At 34.2% G+C, this 19138-nt stretch overlaps 1 protein-coding gene across 6 annotated transcripts in view; it reads left to right on the top strand.

The window, feature by feature from the left end:
* Positions 1 to 19138, top strand: part of LEMD1 (LEM domain containing 1) — a 65682-nt gene that overhangs the window by 8543 nt on the left and 38001 nt on the right. For 5 of the 6 annotated variants that reach the window (XR_012489073.1, XM_074308955.1, XM_074308954.1 and 2 more), the window contains exons 2-5: positions 886 to 1116; positions 1632 to 1751; positions 3808 to 3918; positions 5333 to 5403. Coding sequence is in view for 5 of the 6 variants with exons in the window: in XM_074308955.1 (XP_074165056.1) it covers positions 1637 to 1751; positions 3808 to 3918; positions 5333 to 5403 (297 nt within the window). In the remaining variant the exon portion in view is untranslated. The remainder of the gene's footprint in view (positions 1 to 885; positions 1117 to 1631; positions 1752 to 3807; positions 3919 to 5332; positions 5404 to 19138) is intronic. The other variant, XM_074308951.1, reaches the window with a different exon arrangement.

Genomic DNA, 19138 nt, shown 5'->3' with positions numbered 1-19138 from the left:
TTCAGAAAAACCTGGAAAGACTTACATGAATTGATGCTGAATGAAATGAGCAGAACCAGGAAAACATTGTATACAGCAACAACAATGGAAGATTTAGAATCCAAGGCAATTCCAATTAACTTTGGATAGAAAATGCTATCTGCATCCAGAGAATGAAATATGGAGAGTGAATATGTTTTGAAATATTATTTTGACCTTTTTTTCCCTTTTGCTTTGTTTCTTTTTCACAACTTTTCCTTTTTGTTCAGATTTTTCTTTCCCAATATGACTCATGTGAAAATATGGTAAATATAGTGTTAAAAATGAATGCACATGTATAACATATATCATATTGCTTGCTAGTATGGAAAAGAGGAAGTTAGGGAGGGAAGAAGAAAAAAATTTGGAGCTCAAAATCTTATAAAAATGAACATTGAAAATCATCTTTTCATGTAATTGGAAAAATAATATATTTTTAAAATAAAATTTTAAAAATAAATTGAAGAATTAACATTTTCTTCATTTTCTAAAGTCTAAATAATAAAAACAAACAATAAAGTTTAAAAAAATCACCAACAAACCACCTGACTTCAAAAAAGAAAAGTGATAAACTTGCTGTTCCTGAAGTATTGGCTCATTATGCAAAATAGCTCATAAGATTTTTAAAATTCTTTTTAATGTACTATGTTCCTCCTAGTTGGATAATGATTGAATACTTATGAAGGCAAATCCTCTTATGGTGCATCATTGTCTTGCAGTGATTTTCACTTTAATGTTAAAATGCTTTGTAATCTGATAAAAAGAAGTGAGTGGATGCCTACAATAAATTAACTCAAGGTGGATTTTCTTTCTTCTTTCTTTTAAAAAATTATATTGCTAATGGGTTTTGCCTTTTTTTTTCTTCAGGTTTTTGTTAAATGGGTAGAGATTTTAGTTCTCTGATGAAGGGATTATCTCAATAAAACTGATTGAACCTAAGACTGAGGAGTTTGGAATACTGAATCATGACTTATATAAATCTATATAAATCAATTTCTCTGCCAGAAAATGAATAACCAACTTCATTCAAATGCCAATTCAACAATTACAAAGTCTGCTAGCGGTTAATTAAAAGCTACCATCTCATTATATTCAGAGGTAAATTATAAGTGTGAAAAACACTACTGTTCAGAATAACTTACTGTCCTGTATTTTCTTTAGAAGGTCAGAAATAAATAACTTTCATTCAACTAACTGAAATTTCTTTCTCTTTCATATTTAATTAGTTTCTTATCTCTCTTTTCAAAGCTAGAATCTACTCGAGGTTTGCAGGCAGTTCTCATACCAATTTGTTGGGAAAAATTAGAATTCATTGAATAAGATAATAATGGGAAGGATGTCACTTCAAGTTCTTTCTAATTTACAACTGCTAGGTTTTGTAAAAGAGGGAGCAAAGATAAAGATTTTAGTATACCTTTGTAATAGTCATTGGCCACTCCCTCATGGTGAATAGTAATTCTTTATAATAAGGCAGAAAGAAAGACTTCATTCACTGGCTTATATTCTTGCCAGAATAGGAGAGGCAGACTAACATACATTCTTATGGACTGATAATTTTTTGGTACTTATTTGTAAGACTTTCTTAATTGATTGAATGTTTTATTATTTCAAAGGTTCCATGACTAAAGGAGCAAGCCAAGTTTCCATTGGCATGGTGGATATTAAATGTCTGACAGACAATGAATTGCAGCAACAGCTTATCAACCACGGATATAATCCAGGGCCCATAATACGTATGCATACAACAAACAAAAACAGAAATTAGGGGCTAGTGAAAATTTTCATATCAAAGAGGGAGATTAAATTTCTTCATCAATAATAGAATCAATATACAGGAGTTATATAGTTGTGGGGTCACAAATTGAATCAGAAGTTCATTATATAATATAATTTTATTAGACAGTAAAACTTATTTTAATAATTTCACTAAATCAACATTTATTTAGTGCCTACTATGTGCTAAACTTTGGAGATACAGAAAAAGGAAAATAATCTAATGAGGGAGACAATATTTAAATAAATACAAAGCAAACTATATGCAGTATAAATAGGAAATAATAAACAGAGGGAAGGCACTAGAATTAAGAGGAAGTAGGGAAGGCTTCCTGTAGCAGGTGGAATTTTAATCAGAACTTAAAGAAAGACAGGCAAGTCAGTAGTCTGAGCAAAGGAGAGAGAGCATTCCAGGCATTGAGGACAGCCAGAGAAATACTTGGAAGCAAGAAATGAAGTGAGTGGAATAGCCAGGAGGCCAGTGTCACTTGATTTGTTGGAGAGTAAAGTGTAAGAAGACTATAAATTTAGGAGAGGCTAGGTTATGAAGGGCTTTGAATACCAGAACGTTTTGTATTTGCTCTTGTAGACAATAGGGAGTTACTGGGGTTTATTGAGTAGAGAGGTGACTTGATTGGACTTGTCCTTTAAGAAAATCATTTTAGTAACTGAATGGAGATGGATCAGAGTGGGCAGAAACTTGAAGCAGACAGACTAACCAACAGATTTTTGCAGTATAATCCAAGAATAAGGTGATAAAGTTGTTGGCAATACCAGAGGAGAGAACAGGGTTGAGTATATGAGAGATTTTTGCAAAGGTATAAGTATGTTGACCTTGTTAATACTTTGGATATTGGGAGGTTGGTGAAAGACAATAAAAAGTCAAGGATGATTTCTGGGTTGGGAGCCTAAAGGGTTAGGAGAATGCTATTACCATTTAATAGGGAAGATAGGAGATGGGCAAGATTTAGAGGGAAAGATAAGGAGATCTCTTTTGGACATGTTTAGTTTTGATATCTACTAGATATCCAGTTCAAGTTGCCTGAAGGGCATTTAGAAATATAAGATTAGCAGTCAAGAGAGACACTGGAGCAGGATAGGTAGATTTGAGAATCGTCAGTATAGAGATGGTGATTAAATCCATGGGAACTGAGTTCATCAAGTGAAGTAGTATAGAGGAAGAAGAGATGAAGGCCCAAGACAGAATCCTGCATTGTTAAAGGGCATGATCTGGAAGAGGATCCAGCAAAGGAAAAAAGGAATGGTTAGATAGGTAGGAAGAGTGCCAGGAAAGAGTGATATCCCCAAAACCTGGAGCTAAGTATCAAGAATAAGATAGTGCTCAATTGTCAAAAGCTGCAAAGTGGTCAAGAATAATGAGGATTAAGAAAAAAACTAAAGGATTTGGCAACTAAGAAATCATGAGGAAATTTTGGAGAGATTAGTTTCAATGAAATGATAAGGTTAGAAACCATATTGTAAGGGCATGAGAGGAAAGAAAGAAGAGAAACTTACTGCGTGGTCTTTTTGAGTATATCTAAAAGGCAAAAATAGATTTGAAAACAATAGTAGGATTGGATGAGGAAGGGAGGGTTTTTTCAGGGTAGAGGGGGACTAGGACATATTTGTAGGCAATAGAGAATGTAGACATACAGTAGATAGGAAGAAATTGAAAATAAGTGAGTAGGGATGACACAAGGGACAATCTGTTAGAAGAGGTGGGATGGAATGGGATGAACTGAAAAAGTAAGGAATAAAGGATCATGGCATGAGACATGAGTGAGATGATACAGTGGCAGAAGGCAGTTGGGTGCTGGGAAATGAGAAAGAGAAGTGAAGAGGGAACTCATGGCCTTTATTTTTTCTATGATAAAAGAAGGCAAGGTTCTCAAGTGTGACCAAAAGGGGAAATCATGGGAGGTGTGAGAAGAGATGAAAAGATTTGAAAGAACTGCACTGAACAGTGAGATAGTAAGTTGATATGGGATAATTTAAACTTTTTTTTAACTTTCTCAGCTTCTACAAGACAGGTTTATGAGGATAAACTACAAGAATTAATAACACAACATAAGGCTAAGAAGAAAAGCGAAGAACTAAATAAGGATCTGGAATGTGTGGGAGATAAAGGTACTATGGTTAATCCAAAATTCATTTAACTTAAAAATTCTTATTTTAATGTATTTGTCTAAAGCATTTCAGTATGTATCTTAAAATAATTATACAAAGTGAGCCCTTAAATAACAATTGGGGGGAACACGATTTTCACTTAAGTCCTCCAACAGGTCATGAAAGCCAAGGACCATTTGTTGTTCAAGGACTTGGTCCTACAAAGGAGAATTAATGTGACTGTTACTATTGGGCAGCATACAGATATCTGGAAAATTTTAATTTACTTGTAAATTATATATATATATATATATATATATATATATATATATATATATATATATATATATATATATATATATATATATCATCCATATATGACCATACCAAAATTGGTATTTGCTTCCTAAGGTCAAAATCTACTACAGGCAAATTTCAGAATCCCTCAAGATTACATATCTGATAAAAGGTACTTAAGAGAACCAAATGGATTTTCATTTTGGCTCTCATACATGTGGCCTCACTGTCCCAAACAATAGCTTCTAAATAGTCCTTTGGAATTTGTGGATTAAGGATACCCTTTGGAATTGCTAAATGTTTACTTGTAATGGCACATCCCTTCAGAAGCTCCAGAATTTCTGGGCCCCAAAGCATACCATTCAAAGCAATCAAGATTAGCAGCAATAAGAGATAAATATATTGGAAGAGAGGATATGACATAATTCTCTACCAGCAAGTGATGAGAATGCTTTGAGCCACCTAAAGGTCTGCTATTCTTTTCTTTCTCAGGAAATGACACTGGGTACTAGAAGATTCCCTAATACATCTGCAAAGTACATGTAACATATGATTGTCCTTCCTACCTCTAAAGAGTGTAATTCATATGAAATACTTAAGTTGTCCTATGATGGCAAAGGGTTTGGTGTTTTGTCAGAATCCAGGCATTTTTTTGGAAATCACAGAATGCTATATAAATGTTAACTATTATTATTCATAAGATACCTCAGGGTACTATGATAGCCCCTGTAACAACTTTTTGTGATAACCAGATAATGAGACCTCCAAATTTCCATTTTTTGCAAAAAGCAACCTTGTTAGTCAATGACCTTTGATTGAGTAATCCTCTTCCTATAAAGAGAAGCTGTATAGACAATCAATTTGGTATAGTACCCAAGAGAGAACAGTAATGGGCCTTTGGTAATTCTTCCCACTAGCAGGCACTGGTAGGTTTGTACTTGTTCCTCGATGACTATCAATGCAAAAAATAAACTATTCTCATAACTCAGTAATCTAGAACATTGATAATTTTAAAAATAATAATAATTACAAGCTAATTTTTTAAGTTGTGAGAAAATTGGATTTGGTAATAAATGTTCATTCCTTTCATAGTTTTCACATTCTTATCTAAATTTTTATTATGTTTCCTATGATTTAGAGAATCTTGATGATCACATTTTGGAAAGAGCTATCACAACATCATCAAGAAGAAGTAAACAATGCAAAAAAGTAGGTAGCTTCCCCTCGTGTTAATATTTTACAAATTATTAAGAATGGTAAATTTCAAGTCACTACTAATGATCAGGAAGAAAAAGTATGTGTTAAAAATGCTATTTTGATGTAGAGTTCTGTAATACAAAGCCATTTCCATGCTTTGGAAGAATTCATAGAAAAGGTGCTATTCTTACTATATTTAAATAATTTTAAGTGTAGGTATGGTGGTTTCTGCTTCGGGGAGGCTGAGGCTGGCAAATCTCTTCAGCTCAGGAGTTTGGAACTGCAGTGGATTAGTCAGATTCTAGCCTATTAGTATCTGCAGACACTAAGTCTGCAGACACTGTATATCAATACAGTGTAACTATCAGAGCACCTAATACTTGTCTTTGGTGGGGATGTTGTGAATGATTGCATGTCCAACTTGATGGAGTTAAAGTCCCTTTTCCCACCCAAAATTTATTAAGCAAAAAATCCTATAGAACAGATACAGTGTCAAATTCATATCTGTGGATCAGTGAGACTGTTGTTTAGATTCAGCATTTGGCCTTTCCACTTGTACTATATTTGCAAAAGTTTCAGGTGCCTGCAGATTTAAGGAAGCTGGGTAGAGGCAAGAAGCAATCAAATGAGAGAAAAGATGGAGTTTGATGAGAGGTAGTACAGCAAAGGGATTAGTAGATTAGTGAAAAGCAAAATAAAAGAGCAGGCAATTAGCAGATCAGGAACAATAAAATGTGGCAGTGGAGAAAAGGAGGCTCAGAGACTCAGATTCTATTAGGTACAGTTAGAATAGAAGTCATGAATACAGATAGAATAGTATTTATCCTTTCAGCTCCTACTGCTTTCACTTATTCCTGATTTTCAATAAGCCAGAGAGAGACTCTGAATTCCGCATGCTGAAGAATCCATACAAATCTGCTAATGTACTCCCCCCCCCAAAAAAAAAAAAAAAGTTGTTGCAAATAGTTCAAATGTATCATCTAAAGTAGTTATTCAGTATGGGAAAGACCTCTTGATTTAATCAGTATGATTATTTGTACCAGTGCTGATCACAACCTTTTCTTGCCTGAATGTTGTTCCTAATTTTCTATTACTGGAAAATTTTACCTAATGGTCAGCCTTTTGTGGATAATAACATCTCTTCTAGCCTGCGTCAAATTCCAGACCTTTGCCAAGTTCAAACCATAAATCCAGCTTGATATAAAACTTTACAGCATCTGGAATAACCTTTGAAAAGCAGATCATCATCTCCATACCACAGTAAAAAATCAAAATGGAATTTTAATGGGAGTTACTATTACTTTCTTTCTTTTAAAAAAAAATCTACTTAATCACAAACTTAAGAGATGGAAAAGATTTCAGATTCAATCCTTATTCACATCATGAATATTCTCTACAATATTCCCACACTCCCTGACTACTAGAAAACCTCTAGTATTGTGGATAAATGTCATCTTTCAATGAAATTTATTCCATTTTAGAACATGTGTAATTTCTTTATGAAATCCCTTCTATAGCTTCTACCTTTGCTCTCAATTCTATGTTTTGAAGCCAAATAGAATTCAGTTCAACATTTTAAAATATTTACCATGTACCATTTTAAAGGCTCAGGAATGCAGGCGTCTCTTCTGTGCGTCAAGATGTAGATCTTGAGTTTTTGCTTCTCCAAACTAAGCATTCCTAGTTCTTTTTCCTAGTACTTTTTGGTATGGTTTCAAACTACCCATCCTCCCCATCCTAACTGCCCTCTTCTGGACAGGCTACAATTTATTAGATGTCTTTACAAAAAACCCAGCCATTACCCTGAACCAGATCTAATATTCCAGATAACCAGGATAGTGTCCCCACTCTGGAGATTACATCCTTATATTAATATAGTTGTAAGTCATGTTAATTTGGGTTTCATGCCATATTTCTGGCTTATTGAGCTCTTAAGTCTCTTTTAAAACTATAAATCAGCTAATTATATCTATTTCATACTTAAATTTTTTCATACAGTTAAATTTTTTAATCCAATTGGAAAACTAAACTTATCTCTTCTAAATTTCATCTTGTTAGCTTTAAGTCTGCCATTCTTTGCTGTCAACATATTTTTGAATTATTTGTTTTTTTTCAATGTAGTAGTGGTCACGCTTAGCTTTATATATAATTCATAATCTTAATAGATGTGTCATCTCTGGCTTTTTTCAAACAATAGATAATACTTTATGTTATAACAATAGGTTTGTATTAAAATATAACTTAGATTTATTAAAGTAATCTTGATTTTTATTAAGTTAATTTAAAAAATATTTTACAATGTTTTGAAAGGGCTCATTAAAATTTTTTCCATTTATTTAATTCCTGTTTTGCTTTTCAGATAATATTTTTCATATAAATCATTTAAAGATATTCCCAGGAGAAATTGGCAATCTGTGATATAAAACTGTGTCAGCTGAAAAAGATGCTTTTCATCTTTCAATTTAAATATATCTTGAAAATCTCAGTTTAAATCATAATCTAAAGAAGTAGGCAATCTGAAGGGTATGATGGATTAGTAGATTTTGAATCCAGAGATCTTATATAAACCATTCTAATTTGACTCAGGACCATAAGACTTGAGAAGAGATGAAAAAGACCACCTATACACTTCCTTGCAGAAGTGGAGAAATATGGGTGTAGAACATCGATATACTGTCATATTCTGTTGGCTTGTACAAGGCTTTTGCTAAACTATAGTTTTTTTTCTCTTTGTTGTAAAAGATGGCTCTTTGGATAGGAAGAGAGATTTATAAATGGAAGTTTTATAAAAAATAATATAGCAATGCATTTAAAAACAATAAGGGACTATAAAATATCTTAAATTTTAAATTCAAAAGTAGCTACAACTTTAAGATGTTATTTTAAAAGTGATAGCCAAGTGTATTTATTAATATACTTATCATAGGCTATACACTTCAAAATTCTCAAAAAACTCTTGCTTAATCCATCTATCCATACTAACCATTGTCCAATATCTAGCCTCTCTTTTGTAGCTAGTGTTCTTGAGAAGGCCTTCTAATAATCAATGTCTCCATTTCCTTTCCTCTCACTTTTCTTAATTCTCCACAATCAAGCTTCTGATCTTACCATTCCAAACTATTCTCTCCAGAGTTACTAATGATCTCTTCACTGCCAAATCCAATGATCTTTTCTCAATGCTCATTTTCTTGACCTCTTTGCAGCCTTAAATCAGCCATGCCTTTCTTGATGCAATCTTCTCCCTGGGTTTCAGTGTCACAGAAACTTAGTATAAGACTTCTTGACAGTATCATCAGGACCCAATCTTCTCTCTAGGTTTCTGTGACACTGCCCTATTTTGGTTCTCTTACATATCTGACCATTCCTTTTCTCCTTTGTTGCATCTTCACCTAGATGTTCTCTACTAGCCATGGATGTCCTATGGGACTGTGTCCTGGGCCCTCTTCTCTTCTCTCTCTGTATGATTTCTCCTGGTGACCCCCATCAGATGCATGGGATTCAATTGTCATCTCTATGCTGATGATTCTCAACTCTACTTACCTAGACCTGACCTTGCAGCTGATCTCCACTCTTACACCTCTACCAGCTTATCAGACATATCAATTTAGATGTTCTGCAGACTTCTCAGTCTCAGAAAGTCCCAAGTTGAACTCATATTCATTCCTCCAAAGCCCTCCTTTCTTCCAGATTTCTAAATCATTATTGAAGGTAGTCACCCAGGCTTCACAGCATCATCCTCAGCTCCTCACTTTCTCTCACTCCCTTATCCAGTTTATTGCCAAGGCTTGTCAGTTTTATCTTCACAACATCCCTGACATAGCCTGGTTCTCTCCTCCAACACTGCAAATACCCTGGTTTGGGTCCTTTTCTAGTGCCAGAAGTCTCACAGTAGCCGCCTACTTGGTCTATCTGTCCCAAGTCTTTCCCCATTCTAGTGTATTCTCCTTTCAGCAATAAATATGATCTTCTTTAAGCTCAGGTTCCTTACAATAAATTCCCATTCAATGAACTCTACTGATTCTATATGATTTCTAGGATAAAATATAAAAATTTATTTGCCTTTCAAAGTCCTTTGATCTAGCCCCCCCTCCTTTCTTTCTGGTCTTGTTATCACTTGTTCATCCCCAGATATTCTATGACCAAGTTTCACTGGCTCCTTGCTGTTTCTCAAACAAGTCAATCCAATTCCTGATTTCATCCCTTTTTACTGGTTGTCCCCCAGCATGGAATGTGTACCTCCTCATCTCTGCTTCCTAGTTTTCCTGTCTTCCTTCAAGTCTCATCTGGAATCTTCTGCAGGAAGCATTTTCTGATCTGACTCAATGCTAGTGCCTTTCCACTAATAATTGTCTTCTAATTATCCTATCTGTAGCTTCTTTGTACCTAGTCCATTAGACTGTGAGCTCTTTAAGAGCAAAGATTCCCCAATTCTTAGCACATAGTACCTGACACATTATAGGTGTTTAATAAATACTTCTTTACTGACTGAGAAATAGAGTAATACTTAATAGTACCCAGAGAAGTATTTGCATTTCTTTGATCAGGGCACCAGAGAATATTATTTTCTTATTCTAATAGTTATATAATAGAATTGAAATTACTTTAAGATTAGGATCTTGGAAATATCTACAGTAAATGTCCACTGAGTCAGAGAGGCAGCAGCATCCACTGCTTGAAATGCCAACTCTGGGAAGTTTATGGTGTAATTAATACACATTTGCTGCTGCATCAGCTATGCTCAAAGACAGGAAGATGGGCTAGACCATCTCCATATAGGCCAGGATTTTCATGTTTCCAAACATTCCTTGTTCTTTCTTATCTCCATATCTTTGTTTATTTTATTCTTTTAGTTTGGAATGCTTTCCCTGTTCTTTACTATCTATCAAAATATGTTCATGTCCACCTCACTGAAGACCTCTGAATATAATACAAAACAATATTATATAATGTTATACAACAACATAATATAACAATATAAATTAATATAAGGGAGCAGCTAAGTGATATAGTAAATAGAGTCCTGGATCTAGAATAGAGAAGACTTGTCTTCCTAAATTCAAATTTGGTCTCCCTTACTAACTGTGGGATAATGGCCAAGTTACTTAATCATATTTGCCTCATCTGTAAATTGAACTGGAGAAGGAAATGGTGAACCATTCCAGTATCTTTGCCAAGAAAACCCCAAATGGGTTCGTAAAGAGTCAACAACAATATATTATAATATAGCATAATATAATGGAATGTAGCAAAACATAATATAATGTAATAAAACTTAATTTAATATAATAATACTGAATATAATATCTACAAAGAAAAGTATATATACATGTGTGTATATACACACACATACGAATTTTAAAGGGAAGAGAATGCTGAAAACTAATGGTAAGTATAAGACTTCTTAACAGTATCATCAGGACCCATGTGAGCATCTCTGCTTATCTTTCAAGCCCAGGTAAGTAACCAACTGGGGAGAACACAAAGTAGTAGTGGAATTACTGGCATGTACAGTTTCATGCATGTCACAATGACAGCTCACCCCCAACTGTGGTAGGAAGTCTGCTATGGAATATATAGCATATATGATCGTTTCTTTCCTCTTCTGGTTTCAAAAGGAAACTGTTGGCATATAATTGACATTTTTAAGGGCAATATGAATTTATGCATCTATATTCACCATTATTGATCCATATTCACCATCTTTTTCTGTAGGAATGAGTATAATATGTCCATTACCATGGAAACCTTTGTGGCAGGGATTACATATCTACATAATTCTGATGACAATCTAGTGACCCTTGCCATCATTTGCAACTCTTGTCCATGTCTCCATATGGGTTTGCTTGCTACAGGAGAGCCATATCACAAGGGAATATCAGTGGAATGCTCTAGTTGTCCAGTCAACATCCTTTACTTTTTTCATGTGACCACTACATTTTCTCTTCCTATAATACATTTTTCTCTTTGATATCTTTTAATCCCATTGTTTCTTTTGAAATTCCCAGTAAAAATGCAAATTATTTCTTAGGCTAGTGCCATCTCCTTCTGCCACCACAATCATGGTGACAGAGGGACAGGAATACATACAGAGATGCTAAGAATCCCAGTTTTTAGACTGTTGATAAATTTTAACTTCACAATTACTACTTTAGATGTATCATTATTTGTCCAATGACCAGTATAGACATATGGCTGGAGAGATACTAATCTTGACATCCTCACTATAAATGAAATTCGGAAGAAAGAAGAAAGTTGCATCCCATGTATACATATACTGGATTCAACATATATTTTAACATGTATTGGAATATCTGCCATCTGGGGAGGGAGTTGGGAGGAAAGAGGGGAAAATTTGGAACAGAAGGTTTACAAGGGTCACTGTTGAAAAATTAGCCACACATGTGTTTTGTAAATAAAAAGCTATCATTTTAAAAAAAATATGCCTCAGATACTTAATACTTATTAGCTGTGTAACCCTGGGCAAGTCACTTAATCCCAATTGTTTTACAAAAAAAAAAAAAAAAAAAAGGCACAAGGCATAGAAGTTTCAAATAAAATTACCAAAAAAGAAATTAAATAGATTGCATTTTAAAAGCAAGAAAGAGATTTATTATTGATGTGAAAGTTATTCCTGAATCAGCTCTCTGGCTATATCTCTTTATTAAAATAAAGATCAAAATGAGAAGAAATCAAGAAAGACAACAAGAAAAGGAGATGTAATGCAGTTAAAACAATTAAACCCCAAACTACACAACAAATTGACAAAGAAGAATAAATGGACAACAGAGATGATATAAAATCTTATGTGGAAAGTATTTTGTTTTGATTGGACAAGACTTGTGATTTTATCAGCATAAGGAACTCTGGTGAATACTTTCTCCCACCAATACAAATCTGTATTTTGAAACCTGAACAAGTGGTGTCATGGGGAAAAGAGCTTTAAAAAAGCATACTAAACTCGTGATTTCATTGGCATTGGAAGCTCTTGATAAGCAAAATCCTATCATAATTGCTAGTTGACTTTAGAGTTGGAGGAAAGGGACTAACATATGATAAGTATCATATTCATATTTTTCTTTTTCTTTTTGGAGGTGATTGAGATTAAATGACTTGCCCAGGTGAGTGAATGTCTGAGGCTGGATTTGAACTCCGGTCTTTCTCACTCCAGAGATGTAATTTCCATGCACCTTCATGCTCATGTTTTTCAGTTCATTGATCTCCATATGGCTTTAAGCAGTGGTCCTCAAACTTTTTAAATAGGGGCCAGTTCACTGTCCCTTAGACTGTTGGAGGGCCGGGCTATAGTAAAAACAAAAACTCACATCTGTCTTCGTCCCTCAGCAGGCCTCATCTGGCCCACTGGCCGTAGTTTGAGAACCCCTGCTTTAGAGAGTTCAGGACAAACTGTTCTTCAATTCCCATCTGTTTCTAATTCTCTTTAGTCTTGGATTACCAAATAAAATCACTCATTAGATTAAGAATAGCAGCATAATTCTTTACAAATTTATAGCAATGGCCCTCCCAAATCCTAGAAAAACAACTAAGTCTCTGAGATTCTTTGGACATGGACACTTGAAGAATGATCTTGTCTTCTCTGAGTCAGAGCTCACTTCTTGAGATACTATAAGACCCAAATACTTAACTGGAATTCTGTAAAATGGTACTTCTTGATTGACAGCTTCAAATCATCAAACTCCAGGTGATCTAAACTATCAGTCTTTTCCCATGTTCTTCTAGTTCCAAAGACTTATGAGCACCTAGACACATCAATATGTCTATATATTTTATTTCTCCATAAACCACAGAAAAACATTGTGTCACCAAGATGATTTGCGGATTACACTAAAATTGGTAAAAACTGAATAGATTAAAGCTATCTTCTTTTTATCTTCTCCCTTTTGTCTCTAATATTGTTTTCTGTGCAAGTCCAATAATGAAAACCACCAACTTCATAGCAAACAATCCAGGACATCTTAAAGTCCTGGAAAGGTAATCCATTTTAGTTCTCTTGTGTGTACTCTGCACACATTTATATTTTACTCTTCTTTTTCTGTATGGCATCATAGGTGATACCTACAGAGTGCTGAATTCTGTGATGATATTTTTTTTTTCTTTTTCTGAGGCGGGGGTTAAGGGACTTGCCCAGGGTCACACAGCTAGGAGGTGTTAAAGTGTCTGAGATCAGATTTGAACTCCAGTCCTCCTGAATTCAGGGCTGGTGCTCTATCCACTGCGCCACCTAACTTGCCCCCTGTGATGATATTATTGATGAATAGTCTGCACATGGTTTTAGAATTTATTATCCTCAGACTGTACAGATGAGATGCAATAGTAGACTCTTTAATTTTAAAAAATTATTTTTTTTGTTCTAGGTCCTATACTTGCTCACACTTATAGTAATTCAGTTACATGGCTGATTCAGATGTAAACTCTGCTTTTCCTGAGAATATTTCTGTCTTGGGCTTGTGACTTACCTATAAAATGGTCGGTCTGTACCCAATATTATCTGCAGGCAAAGCATCTTTTCCTAACTTAAGTAAGTTTCATCACTGGTGTATAAGCTGGTAAACTTTCTTTGCACTAGAACTTTTACTTTTTAATTCTTCTCTTTATTGAGGGAAATAGTGATTAGTTTCCTACAATCACTATACTATGAATTTTTGAATGATTATCTGTGTTTTTTATACCACAAAAAAATTACAAAATAGACTGAATTGTTTCCCACTTTGAATTTTATATTAATCACCACACATTTCCCCAAATCTTATTAGCTTTTTTTCAATTTTTTTAAAATGTCCTTTTCCCCCATTTCCTTTCTTTTGTGGTTGTTGTTTACATTCAAGGTCTACCCCTATTGTATTTTCAATAACTATTGTTTCACATCACTTTTCTGTGCTTTTGTTCTTGTTCAAATCTTAAGTTAAAATTGTTTTCAATAAATCAGAAGTCCCAAAGTGATATGCCATACAATAACAAATCAATAAACAAATATGCTAATGCAATCAATAACATACACTGTTACTATGGAGCAACATAGAAGCCGTAAACAATAGGCACATGAAGAGGTAAGCAGCATCAATGAAATCAGTGCTACGTATAAATAAACAAAATGTTATTAATCGTACATAACTTTAAGTAGTGTTGATTATCAGTAGAACAATACTGCTGTGTGTAATAGGCATGATTCCTTAAAAATCAATAGCATTCTGTACAATGTACTTGCAATCCAATGAAAAAAAAATTGGGTTAATGAGAGAGTACACTCCCAGAGAACAAAGATTTTTTTAAAGTACCATTCAGTACTAGAAAAGAAATATCTTGATTAAATTGAAAGGTTAGAATATAAAGAAAATTTATTATTTTCATTGAAAATAAAACAGAACTAGGAAAGGAGTGTCTTTAAAATAAAGAAAACAATATAAAACTCAAGCACATTTTCCCAGGACAAGCATCCTCTGAAGTATCTACATCTTGGCTCAAGGATATTAATATTTCCTACAGTGCTAGGATCTGGTCATTTAGCTCATTGTCCATTTCCATCACCCAGATGAAAATATGAAAGTTTTAAGGGCAGCAGAGGAAGAGAAGAAGCCAACACTGAGCTGTTAAGTTAGAGATCCATGTAATTTGATTCTACATTACAGCTCCCTGTGTCAGCAAGCACCCAGGACAGTTGTTTCCTCTGTCATAGAGAGGAAGATCAGGGACATATCATTTCTGTTGAGATGTCTCACAAATTCTGTTCTGCTTCTTTCGCTCTATGGAAATATTCTGGTCCCTTGAATCTCCCTAGAGATGAAGAGGCTATACAGATATATTGGCTATACTATCATTATTTTTATAATTAGCTCAACAGTCTACTATATTGGAATTTTTTGCATTTCAGATCTCACATCCAACAGATTAACTATCTCACTCACATTTTAGGTAATCTGAAATTTCATAAGCATGTCATCTTTTCTATCATTCAAGCCATTGGTAAAAATACAAAAGAATCATGGGTCCCTGGGCTTCTCCACTAGAGACCTCCTTTAAAGTTGATCTCAAGTCAGTAATTGTTTGACCATTTCCAAATCCACCAGTGTGTATTGTCTAGTACATATATCTTGTGCACAAAATGTTGTGAAAGACTTTGCAAACCATTTACCTCACTTCACTAATATATCACTTTTGAAGCATTGTTAAAAAGGAAAATTAGATTAATTAGACATGATTTCTTCTTCCATTTTTAATTGTTTATTAAACATCTTTTTAGAGCAATTAGGGGACACAGTAGATAGAACACTGGGCTTGAGACTCATCTTCCTGAGTTCAAATCTGGCTTCAAATACTAGATGTGTGACTCTGGGCAAGTCACTTAATCCTGTTTGCCTCAGTTTTTTCATCTGTAAAATGAGCTGGAGAAGAAAATGGAAGACTACTACAGTTTTCTTTGCCAAGAAAACCCCAAATGGGATTACAAAGACTCAAATACCCCTGAAACAACACCAACAAAAATAATTCCAATAATGAAGTTCCTGATTCAAAGAGTATTGATATTTTAGTCCTATGATTTGCATGCTTCCAAATAACTTTGCAAATTACTTGTATCATTTCAGAGCACTAGGCCTGAAGTCAAAGTCCTGAGTTCGAATCCTAATACCTAAGACACTTGCTAGTGATGTGTGCTTCAAAGCAAGTCACTTCAGCTCTCTTTGCCTCGGTTTTCTTAACTATAAAATGAGGATAATAAGAGCACTTAACTATCAGGATTGTTATGAGGATCAAATGAAAGAATCTTTGTAAAAAGCACTTAGCACAATGTTGGCACATAGTAGGTACTATATAAATGCTAGACAATTATTACTATCCCTATTTTATAAATGGATAAATTGATGCTCATAAAAATTAAGCTATTTGTTTATGATTCTATGGCCACTTTCAGAAGTGGACTAAGACCTCAACTCTCTTCTGATGCCAAATCAGCCCTCTTATTATATAGTTTTGCCTTGAATTCACCATGTCTAGATTAGATCCAGAGATGAATATAATACAGCATTCTATACTTGTTATGAGTACTTCAAAAATTGGATTGATGGCTAGAAACTGGAAAATGAATGGATGCCCATCAATTGGAGAATGGTTGGGTAAATTATGGTATATGAATGTTATGGAATATTATTGCTCTGTAAGAAATGGCCTGCTGAATACAGAGAGGCTTGGAGAGACTTACGTGATCTGATGCTGAGTAAAATGAGCAGAACCAGGAGATCACTATACACTTCATCAACGATATTGTATGAAGATATATTCTAATTGAAGTGGATATCTTCAACAGAGAGAAGATCTAATTCAGTTCCAGTTAATCAATGATGGACAGAAACAGCTACACCCAGAGCAGAAACACTGGGAAAGGAGTGTAAAATATTTCCACTATTGTCTTTCTACCCAGGTTACTTATATCTTCAGAATCCAATTCTTACTGTGCAACAAGAAATTTGGTTTTACACACATAATATTGTATCTAGGATATACTGTAACACATTTATTATATATGGGATTGCCTATCATCTAAGGGAGGGAGTAGAAGGAGGGAGGGGAAAATTTGGAAAAGTGAATACAAGGGATAATGTTGTAAAAAAAAAAATTACCCATGCATATGCACTGTCAAAAAATATATAATTATAAAATTAATAAATCAAAAAAAAATTGGATTGGCTAGTGCTATTCCAGTTCTGTTGTAAATACATTAATCATTATCAATGAAGTATTCTCAGGTCTCCATGTCTTGGTGTTATCTTCTCCCATTGGACATGAAGCCATTTGCACAAGATCATGACAAATTCTGTTTCTGTGCTCTAATTCAGATTTTTTGTGTGTGTATTCTTCAAGTTGGGGAATTGTTCCTTTTACTAGATATTCCTCTCACCAGTTTCTGTGTTTTAGGGCCTAAAGGATTAAAAAATCAATCTGATATATATATCAGGATGCTCAGGGGTAGTTATCCCTGCTGAAAATTAAGTCACTCTAATGTTTCCTGGGCATGACTAATTTTTCTAGACAGTTTGTTCCAGGCTACTTCTAGCTTATGGGGCTTTTCTCATGGTTTCCTATAGCTAAGAACAACTAACCTTACATTGTTCTTTAAAGGTTTACAAAACACTTTACAAATGTTTCCTTTTACATATATTGTATTTAATTTATACTCTTAACATATTTAACATGTATTGGTCAATCTGTCATCTGGGAGTGGGGAGGAGGGGAAAAATTAGAACAAAAGGTTTGGCAATTGTCAATGTTGTAAAATTACCCATGCATATAGCTGGTAAATAAAAACTATTATTTTAAAAAAACACAAATGTCTCCTTTTATCCTTACAAAAACCCTGGGAGTTAAGTGCCATTTTCCCAGTTTTCAGATAAGCATTCAGAGACAGACATAACTTAAGTGACTTGCTGAAAATTACTCAACTACAAAGTCTGAGTTTGGATTTGAACTTGAGTCTTTTTAATTCCAAATCCAGTCTTCTATCCATTGCCATTAAAAAAAAAAAGGAGCCATCTATTTATTTTTATTAAAGCTTTTTATTTACAAAACACATGCATGAGTAATTTTTCAACATTGACCCTTGCAAAACTTTCTATTCCAAATTTTTTCCTCTTTTCCCCCAGGGAGCCATCTATTTAAAAGAAGCTGAATGGGGCAGCTAGGTGGCGCAGTGGATAGAGCACTAGCCTTGAATTCAGGAGGACCTGAGTTCAAATTTGATCTCAGACACTTAACCCTTCCTAGCTGTGTGACCCTGGGCACGTCACTTAACCCCAGCCTCAGAAAAAAAAAATTTTAAAAATAAAAGAAGCCTCATGAGAAGGGGTATTTATGCCAAACTGGCTATTGTCATCCATTCCATTGTGAATCCTCTGCCCAGAGATGGCTATGATCCATTTAAAATATCAATTCAGAATTGACACAATGCCAGAAGAGGGAGGGGGATTAAAACTAGAATCAGTAAACATACATATATTGCTGAGGCAATTGGGGTTAAGTGAATTGCCCAGGATCGCACACAGCTAGGAAGTATTAAGAGTCTGAGATCAGATTTGAACTCAATTCCTCCTGACTTTAGGGCTGGTGCTCTATCCATTGTGCCACCTAGTTGCCCCTGATAAATAATATTTCTTAAACAAAAAATGAAAAAGAGGGTAAAAATTGGTATAGCTTATCAGTATATTGAAAAAGTGTGTAATGTACCACACTCATCCACCTTCCATCTCTGCAAAGGGATGAAGTGAGGATGTCTCTGCATATCTATAAAGTTATATTTGCCTGCTGTATTTTTTCATCATTCATATTTAATTTTTTCTGTAATTCTTTCCAATTGCATTATTGTAGCCATTGTATAATTTTTTTGGTTCTTTTTACTGTGCAGCAGGTCATATAGATCTTTCCATGCTTCTGTGTATTATTCATATTCTCATTTTTTTTAGTACAGCAATATTCCATTATATTCCTGTGCCACGATTTGTTTAGCCATTCTCCAACATTCATTAAAGATCTTGGTGTGCAATTCTTTTTTCTGTCGCTTATTCTTCTCTTGTTTAGATATTATAATTATATTTATTTCATAAAGAGAATTTGACAGTATAGAATAATTTGTGTAGTATTGGTAATAGTTGTTCTCTCAAAGACTGACAGAATTCTCCTATGAAACCATCTGGTCCAAAAAGTATTTTTTAAAAATTTTTCTTAACAGCTAATTTTTTTCTTT

This window comes from Sminthopsis crassicaudata, chromosome 4 (assembly GCF_048593235.1).
Source record: "Sminthopsis crassicaudata isolate SCR6 chromosome 4, ASM4859323v1, whole genome shotgun sequence".
Lineage (NCBI taxonomy): Eukaryota > Metazoa > Chordata > Mammalia > Dasyuromorphia > Dasyuridae > Sminthopsis > Sminthopsis crassicaudata.
Note: the sequence above shows the minus strand (reverse complement) of the source record. Positions and strands in the feature narration are given on the sequence as shown.